The sequence below is a fragment of the Thunnus thynnus genome, chromosome 10 (genome assembly GCF_963924715.1).
Source record: "Thunnus thynnus chromosome 10, fThuThy2.1, whole genome shotgun sequence".
Taxonomy (NCBI): domain Eukaryota; kingdom Metazoa; phylum Chordata; class Actinopteri; order Scombriformes; family Scombridae; genus Thunnus; species Thunnus thynnus.
This window is the reverse complement of record NC_089526.1, coordinates 8365223-8383015: the sequence shown is the minus strand read 5'-3', so window position 1 is coordinate 8383015 and position 17793 is coordinate 8365223. Positions and strand designations below refer to the sequence as shown.

The following is a 17793-nucleotide window of genomic DNA, read 5'->3' as shown; positions in this document are numbered from 1 at the left end:
TTGTTTGTTTGAACAAAGGATCAGAAAGAAGCCTCAGGTTACATTTTGAAAACAATAACTGTGATACCATCGCTAAAGCTCCATAGTGGAGAAGTTTCTTTGGCGCATAGTGTGGTAGCAGTGCCACATAAACTTGTTGGGTCTTGCCTGGATGTTGGTATGTAAGGAGGAAGGACACAGGATCGCAATAACAGGGGTGAAGAAGGGGACCAAAAGGTGCTGAGTGAAAACATGATGACAGAGATACAAAAAGTCAACAAGTTTGCATTTTTTTTCTCCCCCACAAATTCTTTCGCAGCTTACTCAGTGGAACAGACTTCTTTGGTTTTGGGGTCAGCTCAACATTGACACATTACTACCTACAAACCAAAAGAAATGAGCTGAAAAATATTAAAATGCTCAGGGGAGCTGAGGTGAGTCACTACAATCAGCTCCTTTCACGTTACATGCTGTCATTTGATCCACTGTTGATATAAAAATAATAATTAGAGCTGCTTTAAGTGACAATCAATGGAAAGAAGAACAAATGACTGGTACCATGTGATCCATCCGGCACACACAGAAGCAAAGTCTTTGTTTTTGTTTTTTATCAGTAGCATTATACACTAAAAAGCTCAACGTCTCAAATACTCCACTTTTCCACTGTTGAGCGACATCAATACAACAGCAGCTAATGAGAAACACAGTAAGTGTCCAGGAAAGATGAATTACACAACAGCAAACTCTCACAAGCAGGGCCAGCTGTGCTCAGTTGGTTATTGTGATAAGTCTCATTAGGCTGTTTTTCTGACATCTTTTTTTTTTAGTTTATTTTAGGAATATCTCTACAGAGGGGAACATTTCTCAGATAATAGACAAACTTTGGAAATCTTTATATAGTGGTTTTGGGTTATTCATAGTGAGAGGGATATCCCCCTTGTCAGTGTCATTCAAGGCCTGTCATAGATCAGCTGATTTATTTTACACTACATTATTAAAGGGGACATGACATATTGAGGTGAACGTACATAAAAATGGTTCCTTCAAGTCAAAAGCCAGTTACCCCTACTTCCACATCGAACTGACGTCAGATTGAGCATGCCCATAGGCAGCTGTCCGTAGCCTTCGTTGCTAACATTGTTCCACAGGATGTGCGTGTTGTCCACTTGCATATTTCTGATTGGATTTGGGCTCGAACATGTACGGATGTAGTTGAGTTTATATTTTGTGTAAAGAACGAGATAAAAAGAAGTGAAATCCGACTACTACTCTTTGTTTGCGTAGCCTCTGGAAATGCCGGGAATCTGCCAGGGAGCAGCTTCCGGGATCTAACCAATCAGAAAAGAGTGGGCTCACTGGAGGGGGGGGCGGGCCTAAAACAACCTGTTTCAGACAGAGGCTGAACTGAGAAGCTGCATAAATGTAGTAGTATAAGATAAGCTCCAGAATATAAATAAAGACCTGGAAATGTGCATGATATGTCCCCTTTAAGAACGACCAATAAAACAATTACACATCGTAACAAGAAAAATCATTTGTGAAAATAATCATCCCTAAACCTTCTTCTGCTACAATACTTCACTGAAAGTGATTAAAAATAACTAAATTTGGATTTGGATGTAGGCTACAGTAGCTGTCCCACAATGAAGTCCTTTAAAGAGGGATCAAGGACTCGACCCTACGTGGAAGATTATTAGTAACTGACTAACTTCATTGGGTTTTCTTTGAAGCCTTCACTTAGCTCAGCATCAAATGATTCATGACAGAAACCCAATATATTCGTTTCATAATACTGAAGTGAGCTGCATGCAGCGCTGCACTCAGAGCTCTGAGCACCGCATGTGTCTCAAGACATTAGCTCCTCCCATCAGTGAGCAGCCAGCGAATCACTGGAACCTGCACCATCTGATGAAAATATGTGTGCTTTTTTTTTTTTTTTTTAACCAAAATGACTGCTATTTCCACTGAGACTGAATTAAGTCAGAGCTGAGGGTTGTACTGAGGTGATGGGTGGTAATACAATGTATTCCTGCAAGGCGGACGAATCTTTTCGTTGCCACGTGATGTTTTTCTGCGTTCCTGAGGTCACCTGATGGGCCGGGCTCAATGCAGGGCTGTGTGGCCAAATCATATTCATGGAAGAGTAATTCTGGTCTGATTAAAAGCATCACTTCGCCTATTCAACGGTTTAATGTGAGCAGCCCCTTTAACCCACCCGGGCGTAGACAGATATTGGCCTGTAGCCTTTCCACACAGCTCCACACGGAGCTGCAGTACCAAAACCCTTTGACACTGAACACATTTAATACTTCTGGTGTATCATTATATTTCCAATACTGAAGTCTTATTTAGATTCCCAATTTTGTTGTTGCAAAAGTTTGGATAAATATGGATTATTTAGCATCATTAGCTCATGTGCAGTGTTGAGTACTGTAGTAGTGATTTTTTTCTCTTCTAAAATCTATCTTTATGTTCACATATTATTTCTTGGTTCTTTTGTACAAGTCAAAGTCTTGGTGTCATGCGTTATTCACTCTATGGATCCCATTGCCTCCAATGCCATTCATTTGAGATCAAGGTCGAGGTCAAGGTCAAGGTGGAAAATCATGGAAATTTCAGTGCTCACATCTATATTATCCAAAACATAATATAAATATATACACACAAATTTAAAGTAAAAACATAAAAGCAAACCACAGAAGCTATTAAAAACCCTTCTTTCTCACATAAAAATGAATGTCATCCTGGCTGTTAAGTGTGTGTGATAAGCAGCCTCAGCTGGTCGCTGTGTTCAGTACAATAGTTCATGGTGTCCACCTGCAAAGAATGTCCTTCATCCTTCATAATCACTAGACAGAAGATGATAATAAACTGATATATGTCCTTTCTTGTGTTCCAGCCAGCCCCTCAGCTCCTCTGAATACTTTATTTATTCTCTGTTTATCAGGCATTCCCACCACATTCCAGGATGTTGTTACATACACATAAACAAAGCAGCTATAATCAGTGTTTTTTTAACACTCATGGATCAAATATCTATATGTCATGTGAACTGTGTCACTTGTAGTGATGAACCTACAGAGAAATATCACCTAACTTTGCTCTACAGAGCTTTATAGCGACTTTCAGCTCATTGTTTTGCTGTTTTGATTCACTCTCACTGCTCCTGTCATTTTCAGCTGCAGCAGGCATCTGTTTTCAGAAAAAAACCCTCTAAAACCCACAGTACACTATTGGACAGACAAAGTTAGCCACCAGCTGGCAAACACATTTGAGCATTTAAATGTTTCCCTCAGGAGTTAGTGGAGACCAGATCTGAGCTAAAAGGAGAATGAATATTGGACATTCATCAGGTGGACAGAAACATGACTTTAAATGAATGATAATGTTGCTCTGTGTCTGCTAGATGTGTGAACTGCTTGGTTTCACTTTAAAAGATGATAAAATATCAGTGTTGTGTTCATCGCTTGTTTCTACTGCCAACAAATGGCTAAAAAAGCAGTTACTGAAAGCTTTAAAAATGATCCAAAGTATTCTATAAAAGAGCTCTGCAGTGTTGATGTTACTGTTTTCATTGCCCGTAAGCATTTTTCTCAAAATTGCTGATGAAGCAGTGTGTGTGCCTCAGCTCACTGAGCATCGATGTAACTGGGTCACTTGCCAGTGGAAATTTGGAAAGAATTGGAAACTGAGAGATTTGGTTCATTAAGATGCAAAGGAAAAGTTGAAATTCCTTCTGTCTCAGTTTTTGTTCCATTGGCAAACAGGTATCCAGACTACAAGGTCTGTCTCCTCTCTAAGCCATGTTTGGTAATTGGAGTATTTTTCATGACATCAAAAGAGTTCCCTAAATGTATGAAGCAGTTTCCGATGTTATGACAGAATTTCCTAATATGTTTCCAAATGCTGGCACTGGCCAAAGTCCCATCTCTCCTTTTACCTTTCTCTTTCTCTTGTCATATAAACTATAACTCCATGTTGCACATATTATTATCTGCACCTACTGTATTTTCTTTCAAGGAATTTCAGGAGAGTTCACAGTGCAGTAAGGTTTTTCTTTTCTTGTCTTTTCTTTTCCTCTATGTTTGTATTTTTAATCCCTTTTGAGTCTTTAGATGATGCTTGCTTGTGATAAATAGCTGTATGAATAAATTACAGGACTTTGAACATGTAGATGCAGAGACAGAGTAGACTGTGGCACGTGAACAGAGGTTCCCAACCTTTTTTTTTAGATTTATTTGTTTTTTGTTTTCATGTTATCATAAAAGGTCAGAGGTCATATGTAGTTTGAGTTCACTGTGTTGGCCTTTAGAGAGGTTAAATGATCAAATCTCACTATGGGTACCTTGTAATTTTAGACACTTCTCCTCTGATTAAAAATTTAACTTATTCAAATCTAAACATTATGTTTTGAATCGAGATTTATATATCACATATTTATTAAACAGTGTTGATCCAGAGTGTGAATGACTTTTACTAACTCAGAATTCCCTTCCGCTTGTGTCCAATCCAAAAAAAATCTCAGTAAAAACATGATTGGACAGAAATCTTTGACCCACTTGTTTTTCTTTGCACTTGTTCATTCTTGACCTGCCACTGTAATGTACAGCAGGGACATGAATCCTTATGTGCCGAAGATAGAATAGCCACGACCACATAATTATAGAGTGCTGTGGGTGTTTCCAAACTAGCTAACCCATAATATCCTTTTGCTTTTTTGTTTAAGCTGTAAAAATTCTCTAGCAGAATTTGGTTGTTAAAGTAAACACTTGGCTCAATGGCACATAACTGGAGAGGAATGTGATACAGTACTCATTCAAGTCTCAGCTGTTTATCTGCACAGTACATATGACATTTGATTTCAGCTGGTGTGGTGTGATGTGTGTGAATACAGTACAATACTGCTTACTGGGAACATGGTGAGCTAACCTGGAAAAAGGCATCCTACAACCAGCAGGTCCCGAAGTCTCTGAAGTGTCTTTGAGCAACTCCAACTCAGCTCTGCTGCTGATGCTGACACACAAATGTGTATGTTTTTCCTTCAAGAGTCAATAAAATACTAAAGAAAAAGATAAAAATGTGTTTGTATGATGCATGCATGGCACACATTTACTGTAGATATATAAATGTTTTCAAAGAGTAACCACAAATATTAGCAACAATATCTGTCATATGTGCTGGAATTAGTAATCAGATGTTTTATGTTAGTTAATAGCAGCTTATATGGATTTAAATTCCTGCAGTTTTAGTCTCATTTTACTTTAACAGCGCACCACAAAACCATAATAAATAATCCAAAAAACAAACAAAACATGATACATGGTTGAGTTTATTTAAAAGTTTCTCTACATTCATTGCTTTGGTGTACCAAGAGTATTTTGAATCAGAGACACCGATAACCCATCAAATATGTTGTGTGGATATGCAAATAATATATAACAGTTGTGCAACATAAATTCCATCAATAATTATACAGTAAATATGGGGCATACTTTGGTCATATGATAAAATGTTCAATTTTTTTTTATTAGTAAGTCAAAACCCAGGCAATAACATATAAACAAGACACAAAGAAGAAACACACATTACAGACTACAGTGCTTAACAATATCACACAAAATATTTTTAAAAAACCCCATCAAAACATGTCAGTGACGTACAAGAGTAAAGAATTGTTCTGCAGTGCCTCCATGATATATTTTTGTTCTCACAACATAGTGTCAATCTACCTCCAAACACCTTGTACTACGTCACAGTCAGATTATGCAAATTTTGATCAAAATCTCATTGTAAAAAGATCCCAAATACATGACCAAAACAAAACAAAACAAAAATACATACAAATACATGAACAAAACAAAATAAATGTAGTTCAGGGTTTTGAGCGGATGTAAGATTCCAGTTCGTGTTGCACAACAGCACAGGCACAGCTGTGATACAAGAACAGCTATGCTAGGCATCTATCTGTATGTAAACAAAGTGTTGCCGTCACCACACCTCTGCATATTCATGGAAGGGTGTGTATAAAGTTTTATCGGTGCCATTCTTCACTTTCAGCCCTGTGAGCTGCACTGAAGCTTGCACCATGTATGAGCTACATGCTGTTCATACTGTACAACAGCCAGTAACAGGGTTTACTATTTTGTATCAGATGAATACAAGAAAATAAGTCAAAATGAAGGCTTTAAAGCTTAAGTCTCAGTCTCTGTAAATGTCTGGAGACCTTTTCTGTCATGGCTTTGGTGTACACGTCCTCAACAGGGTGAGGTCACTGCTTATCACTACCAGAGAAGCATAATCTCTGCTTGACAGCTGGATTCTATAAATCAACAAATTTCCCGACACGTCCACCTTGTAACAAAACAACCGCTTCCTCCTGAAATTAATAAAGGCAGAAGACAATAAAGTTGTAGATGTTATGCTAGAATTTCTTGCAAACAGTCAGCTTGGAGATCATTACATTTCAAAATCAACCAATTTTGTAACAAAAAGAGAATATAATGCAGCCTAAACCAAGAGGTGAGCACTTTTGTCTGTACTGAGAACTAAGGAAATCACAGCTGCAGGAGATCAGAAAAGACATTACTGTTAGTAAAATAATATAATTTGTGTTGGTTTCTTGTGGATGCCCTTCATGTCTGCAGGAAACCTGCAGCAAGCATGAGAAAAAGAGGCCACCTCAGTTAAGGCACATACTGTGAAATATTTCACTGCTTAAGGCAAGCAGATAGGCAGCAGTGGTGATATTATTTGTGCAAATATGAAGTTGCCTATACATATAGACTTTTTGAACATCTGATTCTTCAAGCAGAGTGAACGCAGACGTAGAAGTTTTTGTGCTCCTCCCAGTAGTGAAGCTCATCGGTGAAGCTCCAGGAGCAGGCCAGGTCTTTGCTGGTTTTGACTGTGTGGACCACACAGGAGCCAGGCAACTTCTCAAACAAAAGCTCTGCAACACCCACCACTGTGATTTTCTTCTGACTCTGGATCAGCTGCTGGATGTGATTCTTATCCACAGGCTCAGGGGAGGAGCTGTAGGACACCACAATGTAAAGTTTCTCATCCGATGAAGGGACCTGGAAGCGACTCTTCCCTGTGGGGCAGTGGTAATCCTTCTTGTTGGCAAACAGGCCTGAAGGGAACCTGAAAATACGCACAGACCAGCCCACCCAATCATACTTCTTCTTTAGATTCTCTATGATAGCATCAGCTAGCTGCTGGTTGCTTAGTTCCGACTGGTCTCTCACCAGTCGACGGGAATCCAGCTCAGCTTGTTTGGGGAAGCTGAGGATGCAGTCTTCGATCACAGCGTTCATTTTAGCCTGGACAGCCTTCATCTTCTCACCCCAGTCTTTCAGGAGTTCCTCCTCCTCCCCATCATATTCCTTTAGAGCAGAGTGGCCCAACAGAGCGATGAGACCGATGCAGAACAGCTTCTTCAGCCTGGCGCAGAAGTCCTCCATCGCCCGGCGACTTTTCTCCTCGTAGTTCAGGGTGATCTCGAGCACAGACTCCCCAGAGAAGTTATCTCCCGTCACAGCGTTGTAGAGGGTGTTCAGGTTTTTGTCACCACCGGTCTTGGCAAAATGTTCCAAGAAAAGCTTCTTCTTGACATCCCGGAATTTAGGTTTGGCGTTGAGGATGTCCATGTACTTCCTGAACTGATTTGTGATGTTTTCCTCCACTGAGAAATACGCAGCATCCACCCCGCTTTTCTTGATCTCATCGTTGATCCGCTGAATCTCCTCTGAGACCACCTCCAGACGCTCACGGACCTTCTGGAATTGCTCCTTCATGAATGCGGCCTCTTTGCTCTCCACATTGTCCAGAGCCAGTTTAACAATGGGGGCAGCGATAGAGAAAACGGGGAAGAGGTCACCGGCGATACTGGCCACCACTTCAGCTCCCTGTTCAAACACTTCCATCACGGTCTCCACCATATTCTTCTTCTCTGCTATAAGCTGTTGTAGTTGGTTTGCCATGTTTGCTGATGTTGCTCAGACTGATTCTAACAAGAGAAAAGACAGTCAAAATGATTCCTGAGTTGATATTTAAGCTACACTTTTAAGAATGAAGCACAATACAAACTGAGGTTTAAAAAAGGGGAGGAAGTATCAGCCATTTTAGTTTAGTGACAGAAAAAAACGCAGTGTTTTCTTGATTTACTTACAGCTCTGTTCCAGTGTCGTTGGACTGCGGCCTGCTCTCTTGCTCCTCTTACAACACAGCAGAAACTGATAAGGAAAGAGAGAAACAGCCAAGTGAGCTTCAGTGCTGGCTGCTGGCCACACCCAGTTAGCAATGAGTCAACAACGCAAAGGGAATTCAGCAGTAATGGATGTCCTTTACGGGTTGAACTGTTTGTATGTTAAGTGTATGTTTACTGTGGGGAAATCAACAGTTTTATTTTAAAAAAACACATTGTGGAAATAGTGAGGATAGCCAAAAAGGGGAAAAGATGTTAAACAAGCGATGCACTATTAGAGTATGACTTGTTATGTAAGACAACATGGAACAACACAGTCACACAGCTTCTAACAAGAATTACAAAAATTACAACAGTACAGATTAAAATCAACATAAAGGAATGGTTATAGATTGACAGATATTTTGGGAAATTGCATAAAAACTGGAAACAAGGGGCTCCGTTCAAACAAAATCCGCTAAACACCTTTGAAGGTCACTAATCAACCCATTATATCTTGCTTTTTTAATCTGTACCAAACCTTAAGTGTAAAAATGTTTGTGTTAATAGTGATATTTAGACGTGCTAATAGACATGGATTTTGTTTCCTTTGGACAGAGCCAGGCTAGCTGTTTCCCCCTGATTCCAGTCTTTATGCTATGATCAGCTAACAGGCTGCTGGCTCCAACTTCATCTGAACAGACAAATATGAGAGTGGTACTGATCTCAGTTACCTTGCTGAAAGAAACCGGAAAAGTATTTCCCAAAATGTCAAACTAGTCCTTTAAATTTAAGCCAAAGGGATGAGGGGTCATAAAAGCACTAGGGATGAAGTCATAACAGCTACTGAGCATGCATGACAACAGGTCCATTTCCATGACAACTGAGAAAACTCTGTCCGCAGAATGAGGACTGTGTGAAAGCTCTGGGAAGAGCTATTATTCTCTAAGTGGTATTTGAGTTTAGATTGTTTTGCCCAAGTGTTGTTACTCTGTCTGTGACTCCTTTCTTCCTGTCTGACATTCAGTGTACTTGAAGAATGTTATCTAGCCTTAATAACATCTGATATTTGTGAACACACATAACTCCTCCCCAAAGCTAGAAGCCAGAGAAATCAAACTGAAACGTAGCTGCCTGTATGAGCACCATGGCCTGATTTCCCGGGCATGTTCAGACATGTCCTTTAAGAAAATTGGAAAATGTAGGTAATCACATTTTTGGTACATAATCACTGTACAATCATCCACTGGCTTCACAAAGTCAGTCTCACATTCACTGTGGATGGAGCAGTTGTGGATAAAGGACATGTCTTCACATGTTTTAATAGAGGTTTCTGGCCTTCACAGTGTTGTTTACTCCAGTTTTTTTAAATTGTGTAGTGTTTTGGCTGAAGGAGAAGCAGCCCAGTCAATATTGGAGCAGCAAGCGTGGGAAGTGATTAAGTAGAAGAGGTTAAACTTGCTGGGCAAGGGTGCATTTTCCAGTGAAACTCAGCAAGTTACCACAGCAACAAGACAATGGAAAATAGTCTGTCAGCTCATTTGTTTCTCTGCTGAGGTTTGTCCCAAGGGGGTTTATCTTGCTAGACTGCAGAAGATTGCAGTGAGAAGACAGCACCCATTTCTCAGCTTGATGCATCACACACTTCTGCAGCTGTCAGACACATCTGCACACATCTATAAACAAAATGGATCTCTAGACTGACTGATTTCCAATATTTATATACAGATTAGACCAAATATGTTCTGTTTTATATGTCCACAACTAAAGGAATAGTTAAACATTTTAGGAAATGTGCATATTCATTTTCTTGGCGAGAGGTAGATGAGGAGATTGAAACCGCTTTCATGTCAATACAGTAAATATGAATCTACAACCAGGAGACAGCTAGCTTATCTTAGCATAAAGACTGAAACCACACATCTTTGTTGTTTGTTTACAAAAGCCAGAAAGTGTAAAAATGACATCTTGTGGTTTCTTGGGGGTTTATGCGCCAGTCTATTTCTTGGCCGGAGGCAGTGACTCCCCTACACCCCTTTAAACCCCAACTTGTTATTTTTACATGGATTAAGCTAATGAGATGTAACATGTTAATTAGAGAGGTTTACAGGTGCTGGTAGGCAGGTTTTGACAGAGCCAGGCTAGCTGTTTCCCCCTGTAGCCAGTCTTTGTGCTAAGCTAAGCTAACTATCTGCTGGCTTTACTGTAGCTATAGCCATTTCTGTGAGTGGTATCAATCTTCTCATCTTTCTGCAAGAAAGTCAATCAGCGTATTTCCCAAAATATCACACAATTCCGTTAAATGAGCCTTTGAATATCAACTACATATCTCTAAAACTGCTATAATTGTGATATTTGAATAATTTCCTTCTATGACTTGAGAACAAAAACAACAAAGTACAAGAAATTCCAGCCGGATGAGCTTTTACAGTTGCTGTATCTTATTTGATTTGACCATGTTAAAACTGTGATTCCTCTTTTCCTCTGTTGTTCTCTCTCTTTCTCAGGGTCCCATGGGTTGTGTAACTGCAGTCTGAGTGCATGTGAAGCACCTTCACACAGACAATTCGAACATAATAGTGCTTGAAGAAATCACATTTCTAAAGACAAAGAGCTGAAGGTGCATCTGCAGTTCGCAGAACAGTGATATGAATGCCCACAAGCATAAAAAGTCAGGTTTTCACTTCGACTAATATTCAGTGCTCGACTAATATTAACATACAGTGGTGGAAAGTAACTAAACACAATATTGAGGTAGGCTACTTGTACTTCTCTTGAGTATTTCCATGTCATGCTACTTTACACTGTTAATATTATACATTTCAGAGGGATACATTGTACTGTTTACTCCATTTATTTGACAGCTATTACTTTGCAGATTAAGATTATACATTAAAAAATCCTATAATGATTTAACACAATACACTGTTACAGATTAAACCAGTGGTTTCCAGCCGTTTTGGATTGTGACCCCTTACAAAAAGTCCAGCCTGTCTAGTTGGGGCTCCTTGTCACATTTCAGATGTTTATGAGTTGTTCACAATTGCACCAAAGACAGATTTCCCTCTAAACTTCTCAGATGGTTCATTTAAATAACAGTTTGAGGATCATAATCTAATGTTTCACAGTTAAGATTTTAATGTTAACATTTAAGAAAAGTTTAAAAAAACAAAACAAAACAAAACAAAAAAACAGATTTCACAACGACAGTTTGTGGCACAACTTTGTTTTTTCTTCTTTCCTACCCCAATAGTCATCTCACAGCCCCTCAGATATATGTCGTGACCCTTTGGAGGGGGCCTTACCGTTAAATTGGGAACCACTGGACTAAACCACCTAAAAACTTGGTCCATCTCAACCAGCTACAACAGTAAAATGCTGTTTACACATACTTTAGATGCATCAGTAACAATCTAATAATGCAATATATAATAATACTATGCAAGTCAAAGTGTACACTTTTTGCATTTTGCTGATAATACTTTTGTAATATTAGTTATGTAACATTTTAAATGCAGGACTTTTACTTATACAGCAATGGAGCATTTTGACATTATGGTATAGGTATTTTTACCTAAGTAAAGGATCTGAATACATCTTCCATCACTGCTGATATACAGTTTCATGAAGTGTTGGCTAGTGATTGCAAAACAGCATCTACACACTGAAAACACACTCTTTTCAAACCGAAAAGAGAGAATGGCTCTGAAAAAGCTGGTTTCATTTATGTTAATGCCAGAGCTTCCTCTGACTGGAGAGATAACCAAAACCCTCCCTCTCACAGCTGACCACTCAGTCTAGCCACTGAGAGAAAAACAAGCGATCTGTTAATGTGCCCTCTTAATGGAAAATGTATTGATCAGTCCGTGTACAAGGGCTCTAATTGTATCATTTTACAGCCGGAGGACAGAGAGCCAAACAAACATCGCAGGTTAACACCACAGATTAGGTTTTTGTTACAACGCAAAACAAGTGGGTAACGCGCCTTTAAAAAGTTGTACACTTCCTGGAAAAAGTGAAGCGGTGGCACCAGAGTTGGCAACCAACGCCCATAAAAGTAGAGTTTTTGTTTTGTCTGCATTAAAATGTGCAGATTCGTCTAATCGCCTACTTCACTTTATTAAATGAAGCTGCGTTAACAAAATATGAAAGCGCACTTAATATTAAACACTATTACGCTGCGTCAAGGAGGAAAAATGCTCGATTATGTAACGAGAGACTTGAGTCAAGTCGATGAGGTTGAATCGATCATTTCCTTCTACAGTGTGCTATCATTACCACGCAGTTAATCTAAATGTGCCTTGTCCTGTATGAAACATAATTTGAACAGAAATGAACTCACCTTAAAGAGTTTGCGGAAGAAATATACTAACTTGCAGACTGTTTGACTTCCTATTGGTCATGTGGCTCTCATGTTACAGATCAGGGGCACACCCAGTCAGACAGAAAGAAAAAAAAAAAAAACTTGGGTGGTGGAAGAAAAGTTATGAACATAATAGGTTGTTACAGATCAACCTCCACCCATTTGATAAACAATGCCATGTTATTAAAGCATTATACCTGTTGCAGAGGATTATTTGAATTTGTCCTGAGTAAAAATACAGTCAGCAGACGATTATGCCTCTTCACTTAGTCATAATTTTCATTGACTGTATAAGTTTTTGATTCAAAAAATGCTTTTGAATAAGCCTAATGATGACCAATGATGACAAAAACATTCATATTTTGTTGTTTATTACAAATTAAAGTAAAATATGCATAAGTATCTGAATGAAGATTTTTTTATACACATTTTTATGAAAGAGAGATAAGAAAAAAATCTTCTATAGTATGTAATTTATTTTAATATATACAGTATGTTGTATATAGAAAGTACATGTGCTGGAAAAACAATTGAGAAACTATTAATGGAAAAAATAACCAAGAGACAAAACAATTTCAACTCAAAGTCCAATTAATCGCTTGCTCTGGAGCATTTGGAGCTTTCATATCACACAGTCCTCATCAGCAGCTTTCCATGATTCTAAGTACCTCAGGTCTTCTGATCCATGACGTTGGCTTAAAGGAATAACTTTTGGGAATTAAGCTTATTCACTTTCTTGCAGAGAGTTAGATGAGAAGATTGATACCACTCTCATTTCTCCCTTTAATATGGAGTTAGAGGCAGCAGATGGTTAGCTTAGCTTAGCATAAAGACTGACAGCAATGGAGAAACAGCTAGCCTGGTACTGTCCAACGGTAAACAAAATTGGTCAACCAGCACCCCTGAAACTCACTTATTAACACCTTAAATCTAGTTTGTTTAGTCCCTTCAAACCCAGAGTGTGAAATACTGCAAAAATGTTGTTTTTACACTTTTACACTGAGCTTTGGGGGTGCTATGAGACAGACAGAGCTAGGCTAGCTGTTCCCCCCTGTTTCCAGTCTTCGCACTAAGCTACGCTAACCATCTCCAGGCTGTAGCTTCATATTTACCGTACAAGACATGAGAGTGGTATCAATCTTGCCAAGAAAGCAAATAAGCGTATGTCCCAAAAAATATTCATTTAAATGTGTAGCATCAACTCAAGGTCCACTTACTCGCTTGTTCTAGAGCTTTCAATAGTCCACAATGAGCTGTGAAACTCAAAATAACCAAAAAACGTTTCCAGTCCAAATGGACAAATCAAGGTACATCCTCACATTAATGCAAAGATCACATTAAAATCTATTTGATAAATCAGTCATGCTTTTAGATTAACAACATTGCATACATTCGTCCGATACACCCAGAGATATTTAAGAGACAGGGAAAGGGTACCTCTGCATGGCAAAATCTCTGGTGACCGACACATTGATATCATCTCTTGATCGTCATATCGCCCAACTCTAGTAATGTCCAATGGGGACAAAATCATTATATGTTTCATAACAGTAAGTTGAAGCTGGCATGGAGAGATGTATGTATGGCTCATCCTCAAGCTGCTGCATGATATCAACAGAGGAAAGATACAATAAAAGAATAAAAATCAGTACAAGTTAGACAATGATTCACAAATCAGAACCCAGACAGAGCAGATTATGCATCAACACAGACAATATTTATGAATAATTTTCTATATTTCTATAAAAGCATTTCCAGGATTCAGTGAAGACATTCATTGACTTATCTGAAGATCGTATCTTCCCATATGCAGCTACACTTTGTATTATTCTTTGAGCCTACTCGGGGTGAATACACAGGTAGGCTCTTTTGTGTTTCCCATAGTAATAACAATCCGCGTGAAAGTTGTTGGTCTCCACCACCTCCTTGTAATGGCTGACAGTATGGACCAGGCAGTTGGGGAAGCTCTTGTTCAAAGACAGAGCCACTTCCATCATGTCCCCCTTCAGCTTCTGCTGCTCAATCTGCTCCTGGATCTGACTCTTGTTAATGGGCTTGGGGTCAATGCAGAAAGAGATCACCACTTTGATCTTGTTCTTGGTCAAAATGTCAAACCAGTTGGCTCCACCACTTCCATGGTACTTCTTTCCTGCCAGCCAGTTGAAAAAGAAAATGCGCTCCTTGTCGCTGAAAGCCCTAACAGACCAGTTCACCCAGTCGTATTTCTTAACGAGTGAATCCAGAAGGGATTTGGCGAAGTCAGTGCTGACTGTGCCGGGATTCTCCTGAAGCAGGTGCTCCATGTCCAGCTTGGCTTGATCTGCAAAATTCTCTGCACAGTCATCCACAGCTGCTTTCATTCGTTTCTCCACATCCTCCATTCGGTCTTGCCACTTCTTGACCATCTCCTCCCCGACAACTCCTTCCTTGAGGGCAGCATGGCCCATGACAGCAATAATGCCCACCACAAAGAGCTTCTTCAGCCGGGCGCAGAAATCCTCAACTTTCCTTCTGCTTCTCTCCTCTGTGGTGACTACTGTTTCCAGCATTGGGTCTCCTGAGGTATTCTCCCCAGTGACAGCATTGTAGAGGGCATCCAAGTTCAAGTCGCCATCAGTGTTCTCGTAATGGCTGAGGAACTTCTCCATCTTCTTCTCCTTGAACTTTGGCTTGGCGTTGACAAAGTCCTGAAACTTTTCATACTGGCTGAGCATCTGCGCCTCTCGATCAAAGTTCTGCTTGTTCATCGTCGTCCTCTGCAGCTCCAGGGCAATTTTATCAATCTCATCTTGGATCCCCTCAAGTTTCTGGTTGACCATTTCAAACTGCTGCTGCATGTAGCGAGCCTCTTTGCTCTCTGGGTTGCTGAGTATCTCGGCTGAAGCCACGAACACAGCCTCCAAGACAGGGTGAAGCTGACCCACAGTGGAGGCAAGCACTTCAGAAGCTTGCCCCATGATCTCCACACCTTTCTCAATCTTGTCCCTGTTCTGCACGAGCCAATCTGCCACTTTGTTCATCTTTATTTTATCTAATTCACAATAACTAATCAAATGTGTTTTTTCCACAGCCAGAGACTTTGCTGGTACCTGAAAGAAGAAGAAAAATGAAACCCTTGTAAAGTTCATTACCATGTGATTTTATGACATTTCAGAAATTTCATTTCTTTTTTCAGTTACTTTTTGAATCAGCTGACATAAAGTCATTTTTTCTCACAGGAAATTTCCCTGACAAACAAAACCCTATTACAATAAAGGAAATGGCAGGTCATGTCAGAACATGTAGGCATCCAGTTTCATGCCACACCCTCAGTGCCTCAGTAAATGACAGGGACTTGTTTTAAGCCTTGGTGGCATTGACACATATCCAAAAAGCTCAAGAAAGTACACAAACGACGCACACATGATGGCAATTCAGAATAAATATCAAACATAGAATGTGTACTCATGAATTATGACATGTCGTATTGTGCAACATTGCAGTACTGGCCCACTGGGATGTTAGTTTTTTACCGCTCTAACAATAGCCAAGACCCAAAGCAAACACAGATGTTCACAATATGTGAAAAAAGGGGGATTTACTTTCCTAATGACAGCACAGTTTTCTATGTAAAATACTCAAGAGACATGACCAAGCTCCCCTGGAGCCCATATCCAGTTCAGAAAAAAAGGCACACCCAGGTCTGAGAGAAAAAAATCCCCACCAATCCACTTGTTTAATAATGCAATCACATTTCCCTCCTCATTACTGCCTATAATGTAATTAAAACCAAACACACACAAATATCATGTTTTTTGAAGGTTTGGCATGAAAAAGAGATAAATATGGGTTTATATGTAAGTACAGAACAAGGGCTCACCAATAATTGCTGCAGTGATGAGATCAGTGGTGTCATTTTACAGCCTTTCCTATCACTGCACTAATTAGATTTACTTTATTCAGTCACATGCCATCAGTGTCTTTTACAATTTTTTCCACATTTCTATGTGAACCAGGTGATGAAAATAACAAAAAAAGTGCACAATTCAAAATTTGAATTTGTAATTACATAACAGAATTAAATTCCATTCTTATCTACAGTAGAAAAAAAAATAAAAGAAAGGAAAATACTTACTGGGTTATTATGTTGGTTTTGTGCTTGGAAATATCTTCCCTTGTAAAACAACAATTTAAAAAAAGTTGGTCTTCTTTTAAGGTGAAATAAATTTTTGTGAAAGGGAAAAAAGGCGAGTCCCACACAGCACCTCAAACACTGCTCTCCTCTTTCAATGTGATATGCTTTGCTACAGAGCTCAAGAGCTTTAATAGAGACCACATACGCAAATCCTCAACAAGACCACATCCGCCAAACGACTCATCTCTACCTCTGGCATGCCATTTTTCAGCTGAAAAAAACATTTTACCTCAAAAAGGTCGAGGACTTCAAAAAAAAACAGTTCCCCAAAGGTCTTAATACAGGTCAGCTCCAATAATGGTCAGAAAAGCTGAGCAAATAAAATGAAATATTGTGTTTTTCTTTCTTTCTTTCTTTCTTTCTTACTTTCTTTCCTTCTTTCTTTCTTTCTTTCTTCTGTTATATTTTATTTTTTTTTAAAAAACTTAAAAAATGATGGTAAAGTAGTGAAGTTAATGATGGAGATGCAGAAAAGAAGAATTAGAGCAGAAAATAAGAAGAACTTACCGTTCTAGGTAAATATCCAGTGGGCTACAGTCCAGTTATCCAGTAGTCCAGCTGTGCCTGTGAGCACCAGGCTCCTTGGGATGTATATATACTCTCTCTCTCTCTCTCTCTCTCTCTCTCTCTCTCTCTGTCTCTCTCTCTCTCTCTCTCCTAGTTTCTGTCTCTCTCTCTCTCTCTCTCTCTCTCTATCTCGTCACTCCCCCTTTGGAACTCCTCCATCCCGTTCCAGCATTCCTCAGAAACCCACTCAGACGGATGAGGGGCCGGCACTGACATAGATAACATCCTGTACACCATGCACCCTGGGAAAAATTTAAATAAAAGAGGACTGGTGTGTGCCTGTGTGTGTGTGTGTGTGTGTGTATGTTTGCATGTGTTTATATGTGTGAGACAGATAATAGAAAGTGAAACAGGAGTGCACACAGAGAGTATAAACAGTGAGAAAGAGAATAAAAAAAGCGACCAGTCACAGTAGGGTTCAGCAAAGCAGCCCATCAGGACAAAACCCTTCTTGTTGTGGCTTGAACAAGGTTGCCATGGCTACTGCACTGGTTCCTCCAACTTGTGTGAGACTGTGCACACTTG

At 39.5% G+C, this 17793-nt stretch overlaps 1 protein-coding gene across 5 annotated transcripts; it reads right to left on the bottom strand.

Moving 5' to 3' along the window:
- Positions 1-5290: 5290 nt before the first annotated feature.
- LOC137190969 (protein rapunzel-like) lies at positions 5291-17343 on the bottom strand. Of its 5 annotated transcripts, none has more exons than XM_067600730.1 (3): positions 17209-17304; positions 8150-8213; positions 5291-7987 (listed from the first exon to the last, which is right to left on the bottom strand). In XM_067600730.1, exon 3 carries the CDS (start codon positions 7959-7961, stop codon positions 6783-6785), a length of 1179 nt encoding a protein of 392 aa, XP_067456831.1. In that variant the 5' UTR covers positions 7962-7987; positions 8150-8213; positions 17209-17304; the 3' UTR covers positions 5291-6782. The 5 variants fall into 5 exon arrangements, 4 of the variants coding, with proteins under 4 accessions (XP_067456831.1, XP_067456833.1, XP_067456830.1 ...); XM_067600732.1 differs by lacking the exon at positions 17209-17304 and adding an exon at positions 13965-14365; XM_067600729.1 differs by lacking the exon at positions 17209-17304 and adding an exon at positions 12507-12705.
- Between the last annotated feature and the right edge of the window lie 450 nt (positions 17344-17793).